Raw genomic sequence first — 18,379 nt, 5'->3', positions numbered from 1 at the left:
GTTGCTGTGGATTTGATTGCATTTGTAAGTAGTCTTTTAGATTAAAAGCAAAGGGTTATTACAATTAAATTTCTTTATGGTATGGTTTAGAATATTTCTTAATATTTATAATAAACCTGAATTAAACAGAATTGTAAACAATATTCCTATCCACTTAAAATTTACATATTTTTTTATCATGTTGCTTAAGGGAAATCTTTAAAAAAAAAAGTGTAAATTATCACAAAAATAAAATACCACCAGAGACATCTAACCTAAAAGTATGATATTTACTTGTGATATAGAAGACTGAAGTTCTCCAGTGTGTGAATTGAGTAGGGTAAGGATCTGAGTCTCTTTCTTTAACTTACTGTTTTTTTGTTTGTTTGTGTTTTGTTTGTTTTGTTGTTGTTTTTTTTTGTTTTAAAAAAAGATTTGCTGTTCATTGTTCTGAGGTAAATGGGGCCTCACTCCCCTTCTCTCAGGGTTGGGTTATCTTTTTAGCTTTGGTAAGAAATTATTTTAGGCTCTGAGAAGACAATCTCAGCAATAAGTCACTGAAAACACGATAACTTCCAGAAAGGCATTCTGTTTGAGAACTGGTTATCTTCCACCAAAAATTCATTGGAAACGTCCCAGTCAAGTATTGCCTAGGACGTTGTCTCTAGAATAGTTCTTATATATATATATTCAAATGAAATAGTTCAGGTAAAGCACAGTTCAAGAACAATCCCTAGCAAATTCTTATCTCTGACTTTCAATGATTAATGTTCTCTCTACAGAAAATTAAAACTGATAAAGTTTTGTACTGTGAAGTTCATCCTCAACAGTTTCATGGCTAAACAAAAGGCAACCTGTAGCAGCATCCATTTTTGTCTAATGTATGTTTTTTTTTGTTTCATTTTAAAGAAATTAATAGTTCCTAAAGCTAAATTCTAAAGCTTATAGGATATATCGAGGGTAAAAAACACTGAAGTCCAATCTCTTTGTAAAAAACATATTTGATGCTTTTTTTATTCTGGAGTAAGAGTATGTTTTATCTGTTTATCTTAATCTATTTTCGCTCAGCACTCTTCTGGATCTTGAAAAGTGAAAAAGGTCACCTTTAGTAAGAAGCGATAGCTTTGAAACAGATTTGACCTCTTTAATTTGCTTTTGCTTGTGGAGTTTTGTTTCTCCTGAAGGTTATAGTTATCTGCAAAGAAAACCCATTGGAATGGGACATCTTTAGATTAGAGTTCTGACAGCTACCTTTTTCATACTCATCTTCTTCCTAATGAGAAGATGCGTAAATATTTTATTAAGCTACTAAAAGATCGAGAACGTTGTCTTAATGAGACATTAAGTAGAAAAAACTATACTGTCAGTTTTTCAGTTGTTTGAGACAATGTAAAAAGTCTTATCATACTAACAAGGGTTTTTTACAATATTTATAATTGTATCAGCAAACTGAACTTGTATTCAGCTATTTACTTGTTTTACACTTGTTTAAAGCCATGCTTTTTACTTGCTTTCCTACAGACATGCTCAATCTGACTGGCTAGCAAAAAATTTCTGCTGTTTTATTCTAATGAGAAAAATAAGTTAATGCCTCTATAAACTTAACCAAGATTTTAGATAATTAATGTAAAAAAAAAAAAAAGTGTAGTTAATCAGATACTTTTTTCTATGTGCTTATGATTTTTTGTAGTTATACATTTATATTTGCACAGGTTATATAATAAAAAATAAAGCGCTGAATTGTACTCCATTTTTATGCAGTGATGTTATTGTTTTGAATTTGAATTAAAAGAAATAATGAAATAGCAGGGAAATGAAAACCCTTAGGCTTATGAGATTGTTTTTAGCTGTGTTCTGAAGTTTGGGCATTGACTTGAAAATTGTCATGATTACTTCATGAATATGTCTGTTTTTGACTTACTTTCAATGCGCAATAGCTTATTTTAGAACTTTAAAATATTTTTCACTTAACTTTAAATATGAATTGATTATTTGTATCAAAGGCTCTAAAATAATCTCAACTATGTTTCAAGAACTTTATGTCCCCCAGATGGCAAGAGCCATGATAGTCACTCAGAGCGTTCCACCCAGTATCTTTGCTAAGGACGACTTATTCTAATGTCTTCTAAATATTCTTTTTATAGGCAAGTAACTTTCAAGAGTTTTTTTTTATTTTTCTTTCCCCCTATGCATATTGTTATGACATATAGAAATTATGTCTGAGGTTTATATTTATATAGTTATGACGTATAGTTATGTTATGTACATATATTTTTATATATAGTTATATATAGTTATTTCATATAATTATGAAATATAGAAATTATGTCTGAAGTAAATCTGCTAATCAAAGTCTTCAAGTCTTTTTTTCTTTTCTTCAATCTTGTCTACAAGTAGTAAGATGCACTCATGCCCATACTGCATTACTTCATGTATGGCTAGGAATATACAGAACCCCCTGTACTCTGCCATGTCCCGCTGCGCTGTGGACTGTGCCAGCACCAGAGCTGATCGCCTCGCTGAGTGAGTTTCAAATGAATGAATCACTTTTCTCTCCAAGTGTGTAGTTGTAAACATATCCCAGCAGTTACTTAATGCCATGCCACAGACTCTCCTGATTGGTATCATGTCAGTGAGGATGTAAACATACAATGTATTCTGAAGTAATTGTAAAAAAATACTCCTGTTGCAGACTATCATTTTCGCAAATTCTTCTTCCTTGAAACAGTTAAATATAAACCATATTCACAACTTTTTATTCAAAATATGTGATCATTAATAAGACTACAACTGACTTGAGGGAAAATAAAATACCCTAATTAGTACCAAAATTGAATTCCAGCAGTAAGTTACGAATGCAGAGTGTTTCATTGTTCATTTGCTATATCGTGCAATGTCTACAAGAAGGGAATGCAAAATCTGTATGGAGATAGTGAACATACTGTATGATTGCTGTAGTAAAGAAACACGATTTAAGACTTGTAGTTATTGTGATTTTTCATTTCTGGAATGGAGAGCTGTTACTCAGTCTTGCAGGAAAGGTAATAGCCATTTTTTGTCATAAAGTAAATGCCAAGGTTTTTAGAACAAGAAATATTGCTTTTCAGAGAACAATATAGTTGAGAGCATAGACAATGTGGCAGTGGATAGCTGAAATACCTGCTGGGGGTGGGTATGGAAAACCTCAACAAAAAAGCCTGCAGCAGCTTCAGAGATTGGTAAGGCTGGTTTTAGTTTTTAGTATTAGGGTAATTTTAAGTATTAGTTTTAGTTCCAGTTTTAGTATTAGGGTAATTTTTTATACAGTTACTGAATTGTGCATGAAATACCCATGATATCATTTTCTAGGTGTATTTAGACTCTTAAAGTTTCGTTTGCACTTCCAAATTGTTTTAAAAACTGCAGTCAGTTGTTGATAAAGTAGTTGCTGGGAGTGACAGCTGAGAACAAGTATTTTTACTTTTGAAGATCCCAGACAGGAATTATGTAAAGCGTGGTGAGCTGAAACCTTCAAAAGATGTGCACATGTAAGTTCATTTTTTTTTTTTTTGTGGTTGTTTTTTTTTTTCAGAATTGCAGGAGGTCTGAGGACAAGAGGAATTAATGTATGCCTTATCTGTTTGATTATCATCCTCTAGAGTCTTTTATAATTTTGACATGGTCTTTTGAAAATTGGTCTTTTGAATCTTTATTTGTATATTATTATTTTAAACATTAGCAATCTAAAGTGGCCTGTACAGGCAGTATTTTGTGAAATAGTGTGATATAGAATCAGTGTTTGTGTTGTTTAGGTAGAAAACTCAGTACTGCATATGCTGTTCTGAAGGTTATTTCAATCTCTTAAACATCAACTTGATGTTGGCTTTACTATATCATTACACCATGTCAAGAAGTGTATCTTTCCTGCCTGATATAGTGAACGTGATGTTAGTAGTATGAAACAATCTGGTATAATTTTATAAATATTATTATTTGATTATCATCACCTAATGTCATAGAACGTATCTCTCTGGCTGCATCATTAATAATCATTAGGCAGAGCAGTATAAATGGTGATGATTACCTTCAGTATTTGTATTGCAAAATTGGATGCTGTTTTAGATTTGTTACTTTGAGTAAATTAAAACCAATGCAGAAATATCATATTTAATTAGCTTAAAAAGTCAAAAATTCACAGCAAATGGAAAGGTACTTTATAGTTACTGGGAATTTAAAGCTACAGAAACAAGGAAACCAAACTGGTAGTGAATTTTAGATTATTTTACTTGAAAGTTCTTCATTATCAAACAGTTTTACTGCATCTCTTAAAATGTATACCGGTTATGACTATAATTCCACAGCACCCTGAGAACTTCAAATGAAATAACAGAACTTACCACATTTTCTTCTGTTAACATTGGTCATCCTAACAACTTTGTTTTGTTATGGTAATTTCATTGTTTTTACTTTGGGATTTATTATTTCTTTTATGAGTCAATAGCTCATGCAAGAGACATTTTATGTGACTCAAATGTTTTTAAGGTAACCTTTATGTGCATGAACTGTCATATGTTTAAAAAGAAAACTGAAAATAAGGCTATATAAAAGCAGCAACCAAAAACTGCATGTCTCTTCCTAACATTATACTAACGCATCCATGATTTTTCTAAAATTGAGAATTACCAGCAATTTATCTTAAAAATGCATTTAATACTTTCTATTTTCATAAAAATATATTAGTTTTAACTGTTAATTCTATATTTTTGCATCATCCTTTTCAGTCTTAACTATTGAAAAGCAATGAAGTATGTTTTGAAGAATACCAGCTCTATTTTAGTAGAAGATACTGCCATAAACTTTTTGTTGTTTTGTTGTTTATGTTCAGCTATGACAAGACACAACAGTATTTTGTACAACAAAATAAGGAATTATGAACAGCAAAATAAGGAATATGTATTACTTGTCAGCCTATGTTGTATACTCCCATCTTGGTTTAAATGATAGCAGGATTGATTAGTCGTAGTTGCTAAAACTAAGGATTCATAGAGAGATTGTGGATATTTTTCCTCTATGCTTCAGAATTTGCATTCAGTCTTTAAAGAGAAAAAACAAAAATCCCACCCTTTCAGAATTTATTAGGTTAATAAATCTTAAATAGATCTAGCAAAAAGAAAGTAGTTCAAAAAATCGATCAGATTGAATAAAACTGTATTAACCTGGCTCATAAAGAAAGAGGGAGAAATGTATTTTCTGCTATAATGTGATTCTAACAGCTTTTTAGTTTGAGGGAAATGTCTGCACTTACACTTACTGTGGCTTGAAAATAATTCATCAAGGAAGTGTTCTGAATTGAGGAGCACTGCCATTTGTGCTCTATCAAAAATTGGTTTTGATGTAATCAATCTTTTAGAACTTGCAACTGATGTACTGGTTGTATTTTACTTTAAATTGTGCAGCTTAGATATTATTCAATATTCATGTTTGGGTAACTTGAATAAACTCGGAAAAAAAAATACAAAAAGTCTATATTGTGCAAACCAACAACAACAGAAAATAAACTAAACAATCATTTTGTAATTTGTCTCGACCAGTACTGAGACAGAACTTCTGCAAAATATGCTGGGGCTGTTTGTTCTTAGTGAACACGCTCTGGGCACGTTAGTATTTATGTAGGCCTTAGCATCTCTTCTGGGGGGAAATAGCCAAGAAAAAATTGAAGGAATAATTCTTATCTGTATGCTTACTTCAAAAGTTATGTTTATGTTGGTACTGAGGCATTTATTCACACGGTAAAGACTGAATTTCTGCATGCTTGTGAAGAAGAGCATGTGCTGAAGATACTAGGTGCTGATGGATGTTGAGCAGTAATACATCCATGGCATGACATTCCTTGTCCCTGCTTACTTTCCTTAGCAGGCGTCAATTCTGTGTTGTCTTAGCTTCTTTTCAGGGGCACTGTGACTAAGTGTAGCTCATCACCCTTTCAGTGCTCTCATTTGATCAGTGTCTTTTTTTTTTTTTGCCTATTTATGACCTTCCTAAAAAGATTAGGAATAGAATTGGGTTCTGATGTCTTCATTACTACATAGACTGGCAGGAACTTCCAAGGAAACTGATCTTGTATACCTCAGATCGGGCATAGAAGAAGGAAAATAAATCACATCTCAGTCACTTTCTTCTTGACAGTAATTACTAAAAAGTATGAAAATAAATCAGTGCCGTTGCCACTCTAAAATCTGTAAGCTTGCGGTCTATTTAAATTCCTTATTTCTCTTGGATGTTAAAGGATGTTAAAGCAATAACGGTACTCATCAGAGCTTCTTTTTAATATGCTCATTAACGCATAGCCTTTTGGATCCAGTCTTCACTCATGAGTTTGCTACCACGTTCTTAATCAGTGTCAGCATAGACACTACTATGTCAAGAGTGTTGTATATGGAAAACTTAACTGTTTTGTTGATGTTCAAACTGGTAACTTTAATATAAATTTTCATTGCCATCTTTTAAGATTTAATATTTGCTAACCCCTAAATTTCAATCGTAACCTGATGTTTTTCAAGTTTTGAGCAGCAAATTCCCAGATACTTCTGCATGATAAATTAATCTCTTGAAATATTTTTTTTATTTTTTATTTTTTCCCTAAAATACTGCATATTTTTATGTTGTTTTGTGCAGTTATGATCTAAGGGCATAGACAGAAGATAAACTCAGAAGTGGTGTTTTTTTTTTTTCCTTCCCCTCCCCCCCCACTGGACTAATGAAAACATGCTTGAAGAAATTGGATGAGCTGAGGCACAGGAAGGCTTGTTTCTCTGCAGTGAAGAATTATATGTCTCTGCATAAGAGTGTAATTAAGAAAAGAACAAATAAATCAAGGGTGAGAAAATGAAAACAATTGGGAAAATCTCATATGCCCAAGTCCGTTTGCTTTATCAGCAAGCAGATATGTACAAGTTCCTTCAAATATGTCTATATTAATGACAAAAGTCAAGCTTTTCATCTGTCAAGAAGTTTCCAGCTCTTGGTAGCTTTGAAAATTGCAAATGAACACAAACAAAACTCTGGAATCAGATGAGAGATTGGGTTATCCACTTTCACAGCCGGGTGGTGGGTGGATGTGTGGGAAGGGCACACTCTGGAGTTGCTTCAAATGTACATTAAAAATACAGCAGTATTTTTACATACTTTTTTTTTTTTCTTTTTTTTTAGTATAAAATTTCTCAGTTCAGTATCCCAACAATCCTTTAAACCATCTCTCTCTACTTTTACCTAGAAACAAAAAGAGCAAGCTCCCCAAAGACTGAGAAGCTTCTAGATCAGATGGATTTCTTTTTGGAGTCCAGACAAACAGCCCTGAGAATGACAACAGGGAAAGATGCAGATGACCCAGTCTTCTCCTGCTCTGCGCTTTTATCTTATTAGACAGAGGCCTCTGTTGCTTCAGAAATGCTAGTAAATGGAGATAAAGCTATTGCTTTCATTAATACAACTCTTTTTTTCTTACACTTTTGACATGGCAGCTTTTGAAACCATTGGAATCCTGGGACTGGTTTCTTAATATGATGAGGCTTGTGCATGATTACTTCAGTTGCTGGGGATGAACTTAGTAAAGACTTCAATGGCACTTACTAAGGTTTCATTTTTCCATTTCTTTTCTCCTTCAGTAAGTATTATTGTGTGGTTAATTTGTTTTCTGGGATGGATAAAGTAGAACTAATATGAAATTCAAATTAATTCTTCTGCTGGTAGCCTGTTTGTTAACAACAATGATGAAATATAAAGGATAATGGACAGTGAAAAAAATTAAGTATTTCCCTCAATTATTCAGGGCTTTGATATATTTAAGCACTTAATAAAAATATCCAGAAAAATCACAGAATTACAGAATGGTTTGGGTTGGAAGGGATCTTAAGGATCATTAATTGCAACCCCTTGCCATGGGCATGGACACCCTCAGCCCAGGCTGCCCAAACCCCACCCAGCCTGGCCTTGGGCACTGCCAGGGATGGGGCACCCACAGCTTCTCTGGGCAGCCTGGACGAGGGCCTCACCACCCTCAGACTAAAGAACTTTTTCCTAATATCTGATCTAAATCTGCCCTTTTTAAGTTTAAAACCATTACTCCTTGTCCTGTTACAACCCTCCCGACAAAGAGTCCCTCCCCAGCTTCCTTGTAGGCCCCCTTTTGGAAGACCGAAAACCAATAACCCAGAGTTTGAATGAGTGCTTTTTCAAATATTTCTACAATTCTTTTGTTTAACATTGAGTTATTATGTATGCTTTAGTCATTCAAAGGAACCGGCTCCACTTCATCAATTTTTAAATATGATAATACCCTTTTATTTCTCATTCTGCAGCATTTTAGCAAATTGGAAAACAGTGTTATGAAGCAATGGCCTAATTTGTTTTAGCACTTATTGAGATGCCAAGGATGTGTTTAAAATACCTGACCAACCTGGTCAGTGTAATAGATTTATCTTTCACAGGAAAGTTGAGCACGATTTCAATAAGTTATTTGCTTCCACCTACTGTCCATTCCTGATATTACAGACGAAACCAACAGGCAGTACTTTAAAACTTCGTGTCTCATTTTAACTCCTTCAGATACAGGCAGTGGGAGCAGTGTGGGTTACATATAAATTCTCTTTGCTGTGTGCATTTCATTACTTTCAAATGAGAGAGGAAAAAAAAAAGCAATTGAAGTAACTTCTCTAAAGTTCCTAAACCTGTACATTTTTTTTTTCCTCGTTTTTGTTGTTCTTTTGTTTGTTTGAAGGTTTTGTTTTGAGTGTTATGATAGAGAAGTAGTGGGAAGATTTGGATAGCAGGAAGACAACAAACTAAAAAACGTATGATAAAAGATGATATGATAAAGGCATGCACAAGTATTATTTATGTGAGCATGAGTAGTGGTTAGTTGGGGACATTGATTTCTCTATTTCTATTTGCTGTTCAAGAAGTAAACAAATATATAATTTTAGAAGCCATGTAAAATAATTGTGTGGAGGTTTCTACTGCATCCTAAAACCAAAATATCATCCAGAGTCATGCTGTTGCTAATGATTACTTTTACTTTCTAGATCTTTCCTTTTACTTCTTTTCAGTAACGCTTGTGTAATGCTAATGCAGAATGAAGGTGCTAGAGAGATTTCGCAAGGGCCTAGTATATTTAACTTTACATTTCCTGAAACATATAAATCATCAAAAAGAGTAAAATTGGGATGAGAGAATGGAACCTTCCCAGGGATGAAACGGGTGTCACATCTGATGTATTCTGTAATATGCACTTTCAGTATATCTTGCTGTCAAGTTACCTAAATCAATTGTTGTCTCCAAACAAGCACTGAAAAACATGTGCCTATTGTTCTCACTTTTCTCTCTGGTAAGCTACAGTACTCAGTACAACCAAAAATTTAATACCAGTTGGTCACTAAGGGAACTAAATCTGCTAAATGTTGGTAGGACACTTTAAGGCTACCTTTCAGAACTCCGTGCCTACAAACACAGAGATGAGTAGCGTTTCACCAACCCAGTTACTGGAATTCTACTGTTAAACATACGTGGCAGCATCCCTTATGGCTCTTCGTTCAAGTTGTGTTTGTCCTTTGCTGCTCCTGATACACTGCATAAAGCCTTGTTTTAGATGTAGAGCTTAGGGATTTGGTTTAGTGGGGACTGTTAGTGTTAGGTTAGAGGTTGGACTCGATGATCTTGAGGTCTCTTCCAACCTAGAAATTCTGTGATTCTGTGATTCTGTTTTGCTTCCTTGCAGCTACCCAACAGAACATGCAAAACAGGCAATTTCCTTCTGTGCTGTCAAATCAATACTCAAAAATAGAGCTCTTAATATGTTTATAGTATTATAATTTAATTGGCTGTTAAGCAGTGACACCAATTTTTTTTTTTTTTTTTTTTTTAAAAAGTGATGGTTTAAACTGAAATGGATGAGAGTTTTCTATTTTAATGATAGTGTATGTCTATAACTAATTCTTTCCATGTTTCCCATGAAATATCCTGTGAAGTATTCTATTACATAATTTGTCTAAAATACTAATTCTTCAGGAGGAACAAATTTTGCTGTTTTTTTAACCTTAACATGAAAGAATGTAAAAGAAAGTGTCTAAAATAGTGTTCAATTCTCTATGATTTTACACTTGCTTTATAAAAACTGTATTGCTTAGTCTCAATTCACACAGCAGGGAGATTTGCAATACACCTATCAAAATGACAACACTGTTGTTTTGCACTTACAGAGAATGGCACACATGTCTCCCAAAGAAGAACATTCTGATTTTTTTTTTTTTTTTTTTACTTCTTACTCTGTATTTAACAGATGATTCATTTCAATTTTTTTTTTTCAAGTTTATTACCCATGTATATTTTTCTTTAAAGGATGTAGATGATGTATACTGAAATGTTTATATTTAAACATAAATATTTTTGAAGCCAGTTACTTGACTGGTTTAAAGAATTATACCACTAACCATTTCATAAAAATCGGTTTGTTTTGCTTGAGCAGTTAGAGGCTCACATATGCTTGCACATCACTAACACAAAATGCTCAGGTCACTGAAGGAAAACTTCTGAGATGAGGTACAATGGGTAATAACGTGGTGGTTCGCATTTTTCCAAAAAATACTTGATTGTAGACTTCCTAGAAATATCAAGCATACAGTAAGAGTTGCTTTTATGAAACAACTTGTTTCTGCAGCAGTGACTTTTTTTTTTCCAATGAGTCCAACATAATTCAGGAACCTGAATTCCATGTTTCCCAGAATCCATTCCCTTGCTCAGGCTCTTAAAATGTTGTGTGTAGTTGTGTGACAAACCAACTGTACTACCCAAGTAAAAACTTGATAAATTAATTGTGACAACAATAAATTGTATAATCTTTGAAAGACAGTGGATGTGTTGCTTGTGCCAGATGGTTTCCTTTTTGCCAGTACTGTGGTCTTCTACGGGAAGTGGGAAGTTCTTTGTTGCATTTTTTTTATGTTGCAAATTTGTTATTTTGTGCCTGCCACAACTGTACTTTATGAGTGTATGGACTCCTCTATCAGTACGATCTACTGTTGTTTTTGAATATAAACTTATTGGAAATTACAGCTTATTATTCAGCTAATAATTTTGCAGAATACTGCTTTTAGAAGAGACTGATTCTCTGCTGTTGTTCCTTCTTCACCTACTACACTGATTTCTTTCAGTGATATTAGAAATATAGAATTTGTGAATTTGTGAGGTAGGTACTTCTGACAAATTGCTTTTTTCACTGCTTTCATGAGAATTCCTGAATTCTCCTTTAGTTCTTTAGGTATCCAGTCAATATCCTTTGTTGTCATTTATCAGAACATACACACTATGTTTTGTTAGGGTTTCATCATTAAAGAAAGATACTGTTCAGGAAGTTGAGCTTTTTAGGGTGTTATATGTTAAGCAGTTGTTACAGGCTGGATTGTTATCTAATAATATGACTGAAGCATTTTAGTCAAAAATGGTTTAGGAAATATTTTAAAATTAATATTTGGAATACAGAAACAAAACATAAGTGGAGCTGTGTGTGTGTGTTTTTATCCTTGTGCCAAAGTGTAATTTCAGGTCTCTTGAAGACACAGGTCTCTTGAAGTCACCCTAATATGACTTCACTTTATTTCAAAGATAAGCAAATATTGCTGTTTTGTTGAAACATACTTACTGAAAACATACTTAAGTAGATTTTATTGCTAATGACACTATGGTTAATTTTTAAATAATGCTTCCTATATATTTAGATCGAACAGCAAACACTGTGAAACAAAATTATTATCTAAAAGTCATGCAACAGTTCAGGGATAAAACTCCTTCAGCCTACATCTTTCCCTTATGGCTGGCATCAGCTAACTTCCAGGCGCATTGCTTCAATTCCTATCGCAGCACCGAGTGTCTAAGCTAGGTTGCCCTCAGCTGTTCTCAGAAGGGCTGCCCCATGCTAAGTTTGTGCCTTTTGCCTTACTGGACGTAGGCAGTCATGTAAGGTAAACTGTGCTGGGAGGAAGATGGGGTTTGCTTTATCCACATAAAACTGCATTTTTGCTTCACGTTGAGTAAGAAATGCTTATGTGGTGGTTTAACATCGGTAGGCAGATAAACACTGCAACAACTGCTGTCTCATTCTTCTGTAGGATAGGGGAGAAAATGTGATGGAAAACCCCCACGGGCAGCAGCTCCCCCCCAGACCCTCTGCTCCTGCGTGGGCTCCTCTCCATGGGCTGCATCTCTGGCCCAGGGCCTGCCCCTGCAGGGGCTCTCCATGGGCCGCAGCCTCCTCCAGGCCACATCCACCTGCTCCACCGGTGGCTTCTCCACGGGCTGCAGCATGGAGATCTGCTCCGTGTGGGACCCATGGGCTGCAGGGGCACAGCCTGCTCCACCAGGGGCCTCTCCACAGGCTGCAGGGGAACTTCTGCCATGTGCCTGGAGCACCTCCTCCTTGCCTCCTGCACGGCTGTGGGTGTCTGCAGGGCTGGTTTTCTCACCTTTCCTCACCCCTCTCTCCCAGCTGCTGTAGCACAGCAGTTGTATTTTTTTTCTTTCCCTTTCTTCAGTCTGTTCTCTGAGAAGTCCATCCAGCATTACTCACAGCCCAGCTCTGGCCAGTGGCAGGTTCCTTTGGAGCCAGCCGGCTCTGCTCTGACATGGGGTAGCTGCTGGGCTCCTCTCGCAGGGGCCATCCCCACAGCCCTCTGCTACCAAAGTCATCCCACCTAAACCTAACAGAGCTTATGAACACCTGTTTCTTAAAAAATGCTTATAATGGGCGTTAACGATGACAAAATATCAAATTAACATAGTCTCTAGCCAGTAAAAAGGATCATGCTGTTAGTTCTTCTGCAAGGTACACCAATCATATTGAGTGTTCATAATAACTATAGCTGGAATTAGAAACTCCTTTATTTCACGTTTAGTTAATTTAGGTCAATTTAATTTAGTATGAAAGACAGAGCCACTGTTGTCCTTGGCAATTTAAAAGATCTAATTCATTTTTTGATTAACCAACAACTATGTTGGGGAATGTTTCGTTATTTCCAAAAGGTGATCTGGGTCATAGCTAGCAGGTGAAAAGGCCGGGGTAATAAAGTTTAAATTCATTTATCCACGTCAGAAAGCTTTCCAAATGCTGAACTTTGTTCTTCATGCACTTAAAAATAAAAATGGAATTACAACCAAGCTGGCCTGTAGGCTGGTAGTATTTCCTTGCCCGCAAAATGGGAGAAGCATGGCAGGCTGCCAGGAAGCCACACCTGAAAGAAAATTTTTGAGTATTACATTCCACAAATACAGCCTGGTTTCCCAGGAAAGGTATTTTGAATGTAAGGAACGTCTGACAAACTGATTCATATGTGATGCATAAAACTAGCTAGAATAACAAAGATTATTTTGTTGGAAATATGTTGCTTGAGAAGTGACAGAGAATAGAATATGCCTAATGAAAATGTCTTTAATATATCTTGCTGTGAATAAAAATAATTTTTCAGGAAACCTTGATTAATCTTACTTAACTGAATGATTTTCTTTCTTTAATCTTTTATGGATGTATGGCTTAAGTAAGAAGACTTTGATGTTGAAATAGTGTCAGTCCTTCATTTAAGATGAATAGGCATGGTCCTGAGGAAACACAGCATTGTTATTTGTTTTCATTTTCAATGGAAACTACTATTAGCTGTCAGTCTTAAATTTATGGTTTGGAATTTACGTAACACGTAACTCTGGCATTCAAAAGCTGATTAGAGTAGTTCTAGCTTCAGTAAGAGGCTGAGGAAGGACTTTTAAAAAAAAAAAAAAAAAAAAAAAAAAAAAGACCTCTGTGCCATTTTTTTTTCTAACAGAAATCTTCAAAGTTGCAGTATGTAAGCAAAATTACCTTCCAAGAATACCATCACAAGAAAAGTGAAGAAACATAATAGGTCACGTTAATCTAGTCTACAATCTAACGACTTGAAATATACATAGTTTATTCAATTTTCAGGAATAACTTCTTGTACAAAGGAATAAAATAAAGAAAGAAATGCCTTTATTTTGTGATTATTCTGTGATTTTTTTTTGGTGATATAATATGATTTTTTTTTTGTGATAACAATTCTCTCTACATGTCCTCAGAAAAAGAGAACATATTCTCTGTTCATCTACTAGCAAAATCCTGACTGTTTAATGAGGGTCAAAATGCCTTAGAAATAAAGGAAACATGTTTTCGTTGTCATTAGATTTAAGATTATTAGTTTGATTCTTGAAGTCCAAGTTATATGCGTGTATATACTATATATATTTATATAAAATAGATGCTTGAGTATTCTTGTATTTTTCAGTGGGGATTGACACAAATATCTTCAGCCTATCCAGTAGTCCATAAGTATAAATACGAACTATGTATAACAGTTTTCAGACCGGGAAACACAATAATAAACTGTTAATTCTAGAGTCCTAGTTAGCACTTTAGTTAACAGACAGAAGTTTGAGCATTTATTTATCCTCTTAAGCTGTCAATGACTTTACCTTTAAAAAATTTTGTTACCATCACTAATAAAATATAAAAGAAAAAAAAAAAGAGTAAACAACTACATTTTGTCAAGATGCAATTGGAAAAAAAAAAACACTTTACAGAGATCTTATTTTTGTCTTATGAACTATACTATATTGAAAAAAGTTTTTTCAATCCTATGAAGTTTAATAAATGTTCCTTAAAGCTGTAATACTAAATATTGTACCTTTAAAGGTGCTGTGAATACAAAAATAATACAGTAATATATAATAGGTTGAGAAACCTGATTTTCAGACTTTGATGCCTTTTCTTCATTCGGAGTTATTCTCACAGACCTGAAGAACGTGCTTTGTGACATAGTCTTCTCTGTTTGTCTTTTCAGGATACTAAATCAGAGTGCAATTCCTGTGTAGAAACTGAGGACAGAAAAGTAAGTTGCTTGTTTTAATGTAATTTATGTCAGGCCAGTCTAGTAAGTATTTCTTTGATTGGTTTATGCTTTCAATTTAGCCATTTGAAATTATTTTAAGTTGTTTTATGTATGTGTTAAAGTTTCCTAACAATGCCTTATCTAATGCATTTGTATTTTAACTTCAAATGGTGCAAAACACCCCTGCTCTATTGAATGTGCTTCCATTAGAAATACACTTACTTGTTCAGAAGAGAATTATAACCTTACTTTTGTGAAACTATGAATGGCCTAAAAGACAATTGCACTTCCTATTCTTAATTTAATTATTAGCAAAATTACTGCATGAAGTCTTTCATGATAATGCTAGCATACCAAGTTAAATATTCTTAAAATAGCAAGATAAGGGCTACTTCCTCTTTCTTGATAAGCAATACGTTTGATATCGATTTCCTTCTAAATGGTTGTAGTCTAGAAAAAAAAAAGCTCATATTATTTCCAGATATATTGTTAGTGAGTATAAAAACTTCTGTTCTGTTATTTGCCTTGTTAGCTTTTTTTATACTACGTTATGGCATGTATACTTGAATATACCTGAAAAAAAAAAAAAAAAAGAAGTACATTTTAGATTTAGATTCTTAAATTGAAGTGTTATAAATTTCTACTCAAAAATGAGAGATGTGGAAAACTGCCTTCTAGCACTAACAGTTTCATACTCTCAAATTATGTTTTGAAACAGAAGGGTTTTATGCTTAATTTAACATTATGTTAACTGTGCTATTATGTGTAAAATCAATGTTCTACTACTCAAATTTCCAAAGGTTATTTGTTTTTGAACTTCTTTTGGCTTCTGAATCTTTCCATAATTATTCAGTGACTTCTCATTTCCGTAATGATAATCAAGTTCTTTTTGATGTAAAAATGAAATTTTATTAATTGTAATCCCAGATGCATTTGAATTGTTCATGATAGCACACGTTTTATAAAATACTGTTATTCAAGTCTGACATAAAATGATGTTGAAGTTACTGCAGGAAAGCAAGATTCATTTGCTTTGTTATGTGATGGAAATTCCTCAGAATTTCAATGATTTTCAAAATTTTCAGGAATGAAGAGAGGAAATTATTTTGAGTTAAACAAAAACACACTGAGAATTCAATTATGATAATAAAATGAGAATATAATTAAAATAGAATGTATGTCATGTTTTAAATACCTATCAGCTGTTACTAGTCTTTGATTATTGAAGTCCACTATAAAATTTAAGGAATTCTCCTTGTTATTTACACTCCAACTGTTTTTTTCAGTTCACTGGGAGGTTTGTTGTTTTCTTTTTTTCTTAAATGCATTGTAATAAATGAAAATATTATTTTTTTCCCTTTTACTTATTTATGCCTTCCATAAACCCTATTTTCCTTTGTTGATAACTTCAATTTTATTTATTTATTTATTTATTTATTTATTTATTTATTTATTTTGTGAAATTCCCAAGTTTCTCCTGCTTTTATGTAAGATTTCTTTGTTAGGCTTTATTAAGTTTGAACTGCTGATAAATTATGCCTTCTCATATTTTATGCAGTTTGTTACATTATTTTCTCAAGCATTTTGCAGAGATATAGTGAGCTGAATGAAGGTTCATATATTTGTGTATGTTTTCATGCATTTCTACTGGAAACGTTAAACTTGAAGCTGGAATCTAGTTCTGGATTACTAAATCCAGATAGTGTATCTCTGTGTGTCAGCAAGTAACTGAGATTGTGAAAGTGTCAACTACATGACATAATTTAAAATCTCTAAAATTAGATGGTACTCATTATTGTGAAACTCAGGCCATTTACACTTCAGGTTCTGAGCAATAGCTTTTATGAAACTAGGTGTTTAAATATAAGTGCATGCTGTTTGATATTCTGCTAAAATACACTTTGGGGCCTTACTTTCTAAACACCAGCATCTGACTTAGTGTGGGTAGTAGCTTCTGAAACTGCACAACCAAATGGTTCTTTTTATTGCTTCAGTAATGGGAAAAGCTACCACAAGCCTGACAAACTTTGGACTGTAGTATCATTAATTTATTACTTATACCCCCCCCCCCCCTTTTTTTTAACTGCAGCTTTCATTTTATAGAGCAGATGCACTAGCACTAGTAGTTGCCAGATTATTTTATTTTATTTTTCCCCTCTCCATGCTTGAAGATAAGATGATTTCTATCTCAGTATAAATGCTAGGAGTCATATACATGATACTTGGCCTTGGTTGAGTGGTCTGCTAAGGAGCTAGCATTCTTCAGTGACTCAGGCCATGGAGACTAACTGAGCTGTCAGACCCCAGAAAGAGGCAGTTACCCCCTCTGTTCACATCCTGCAGTACAGAATATGTGGTCTGCCTTTTTCTATGACAACACAGTACTAGGCAACTGAAGTGAAACAAAGAGCATGAGATTCCCATGTTACCCTATCCCTTGTTGCTTAGCTGGCCTATTTTCATCACTTCCCTTTCTATTCTTGTTCTTAAAAGCAGTGGCAGGGAAGATGAGCTGGTGGTCAGAGGGTCTCCAAACATACTGTGAATCCTGAAGATTCTTTAACTTTTAAGGTATCACTAAGGTTGAAAATCTGGAGATTATCAACATTACAGTGCTGAGTGCTATGACTTTCTCATCCCTGTGACTCTAAATACTGATGCGCACAGACACATGCCTTCAGTACTGCAGGCTCTTAAGTGACCTTGCCTCAGTAATCGCTGAAGTAATAAAAAAAGTACGTGACATGTGCTAAGTTTAGGGCATTGGCTTGCTTTTTGACTTGCTAAAAATACAGTTCCTATCAAAAACCAATAACCTGCTCAGTGTTCTAGCTTGCAAATGCAGAAACTACAATTTACGTGGAGAATTGTCTAGTTTATCTTCCTCTTTTTCTTAGTTTGTTGGAACATTTTGAAAGAACAGAAATGTAATAATTATATATTATCGCTACATGGCATTTTTCATGTTTTCTGTGTGTTTGGTCTCAAAACTGAAGCTTCTGCTGAGCTTAAGAGGCAGATTCACTTTTCAGTCCAAGGGTATAGATTACCAATAACCCATTCTGTGATCATCAAATAAAGATACATTAATTTTATTTAATAATAATTGTTTCATGTTTATTGAAAGCATAAATTTGCGGTTTAATGTAATTCATAGAACCCGAAACATTGTAAATAAATATTTTTATTCTATTGACATTGAAATCAAGACAAACTACTGCAGTTAAGAGATGCCTCATTATAATTTCATAATCTGGCTCTTTCATAATGAAATATATTACTAATGAACTATATCATTAGTAATTAATGAAAAATGTTCATAGCTAACAACAAAATATGTCTGCAAGGTCCCTTCCTTTTCTTACAAACTTTCTACCTGAAGCTTCTTAATCTCTACTTTTTGAAGTAGAAATTTATGAAGCCATTGCTAAAACTTTGCCTGTAGGCAAACTTACATTTTGTAAAAGTAGTTATTATTT

The 18,379-nt window shown here is 34.0% G+C and overlaps 1 protein-coding gene across 16 annotated transcripts in view; it reads left to right on the top strand.

Moving 5' to 3' along the window:
- RBFOX1 (RNA binding fox-1 homolog 1) overlaps nucleotides 1-18,379 on the top strand; it is an 814,571-nt gene that overhangs the window by 224,642 nt on the left and 571,550 nt on the right. For 12 of the 16 annotated variants that reach the window (XM_035339110.1, XM_035339109.1, XM_035339108.1 and 9 more), the window contains one exon: nucleotides 14,853-14,900. The exons of 2 other annotated variants lie outside the window; for them this stretch is intronic. In XM_035339110.1, the coding sequence (XP_035195001.1) occupies nucleotides 14,853-14,900 (48 nt within the window). Of the gene's footprint in view, nucleotides 1-14,846; nucleotides 14,901-18,379 lie in introns of those variants that run through there. 2 more of the 16 variants (XM_035339120.1, XM_035339125.1) reach the window with 2 other exon arrangements.

Source organism: Oxyura jamaicensis, chromosome 14, assembly GCF_011077185.1.
Source record: "Oxyura jamaicensis isolate SHBP4307 breed ruddy duck chromosome 14, BPBGC_Ojam_1.0, whole genome shotgun sequence".
Classification (NCBI taxonomy): domain Eukaryota; kingdom Metazoa; phylum Chordata; class Aves; order Anseriformes; family Anatidae; genus Oxyura; species Oxyura jamaicensis.
This window is presented reverse-complemented; position numbering and strand designations above follow the sequence as displayed.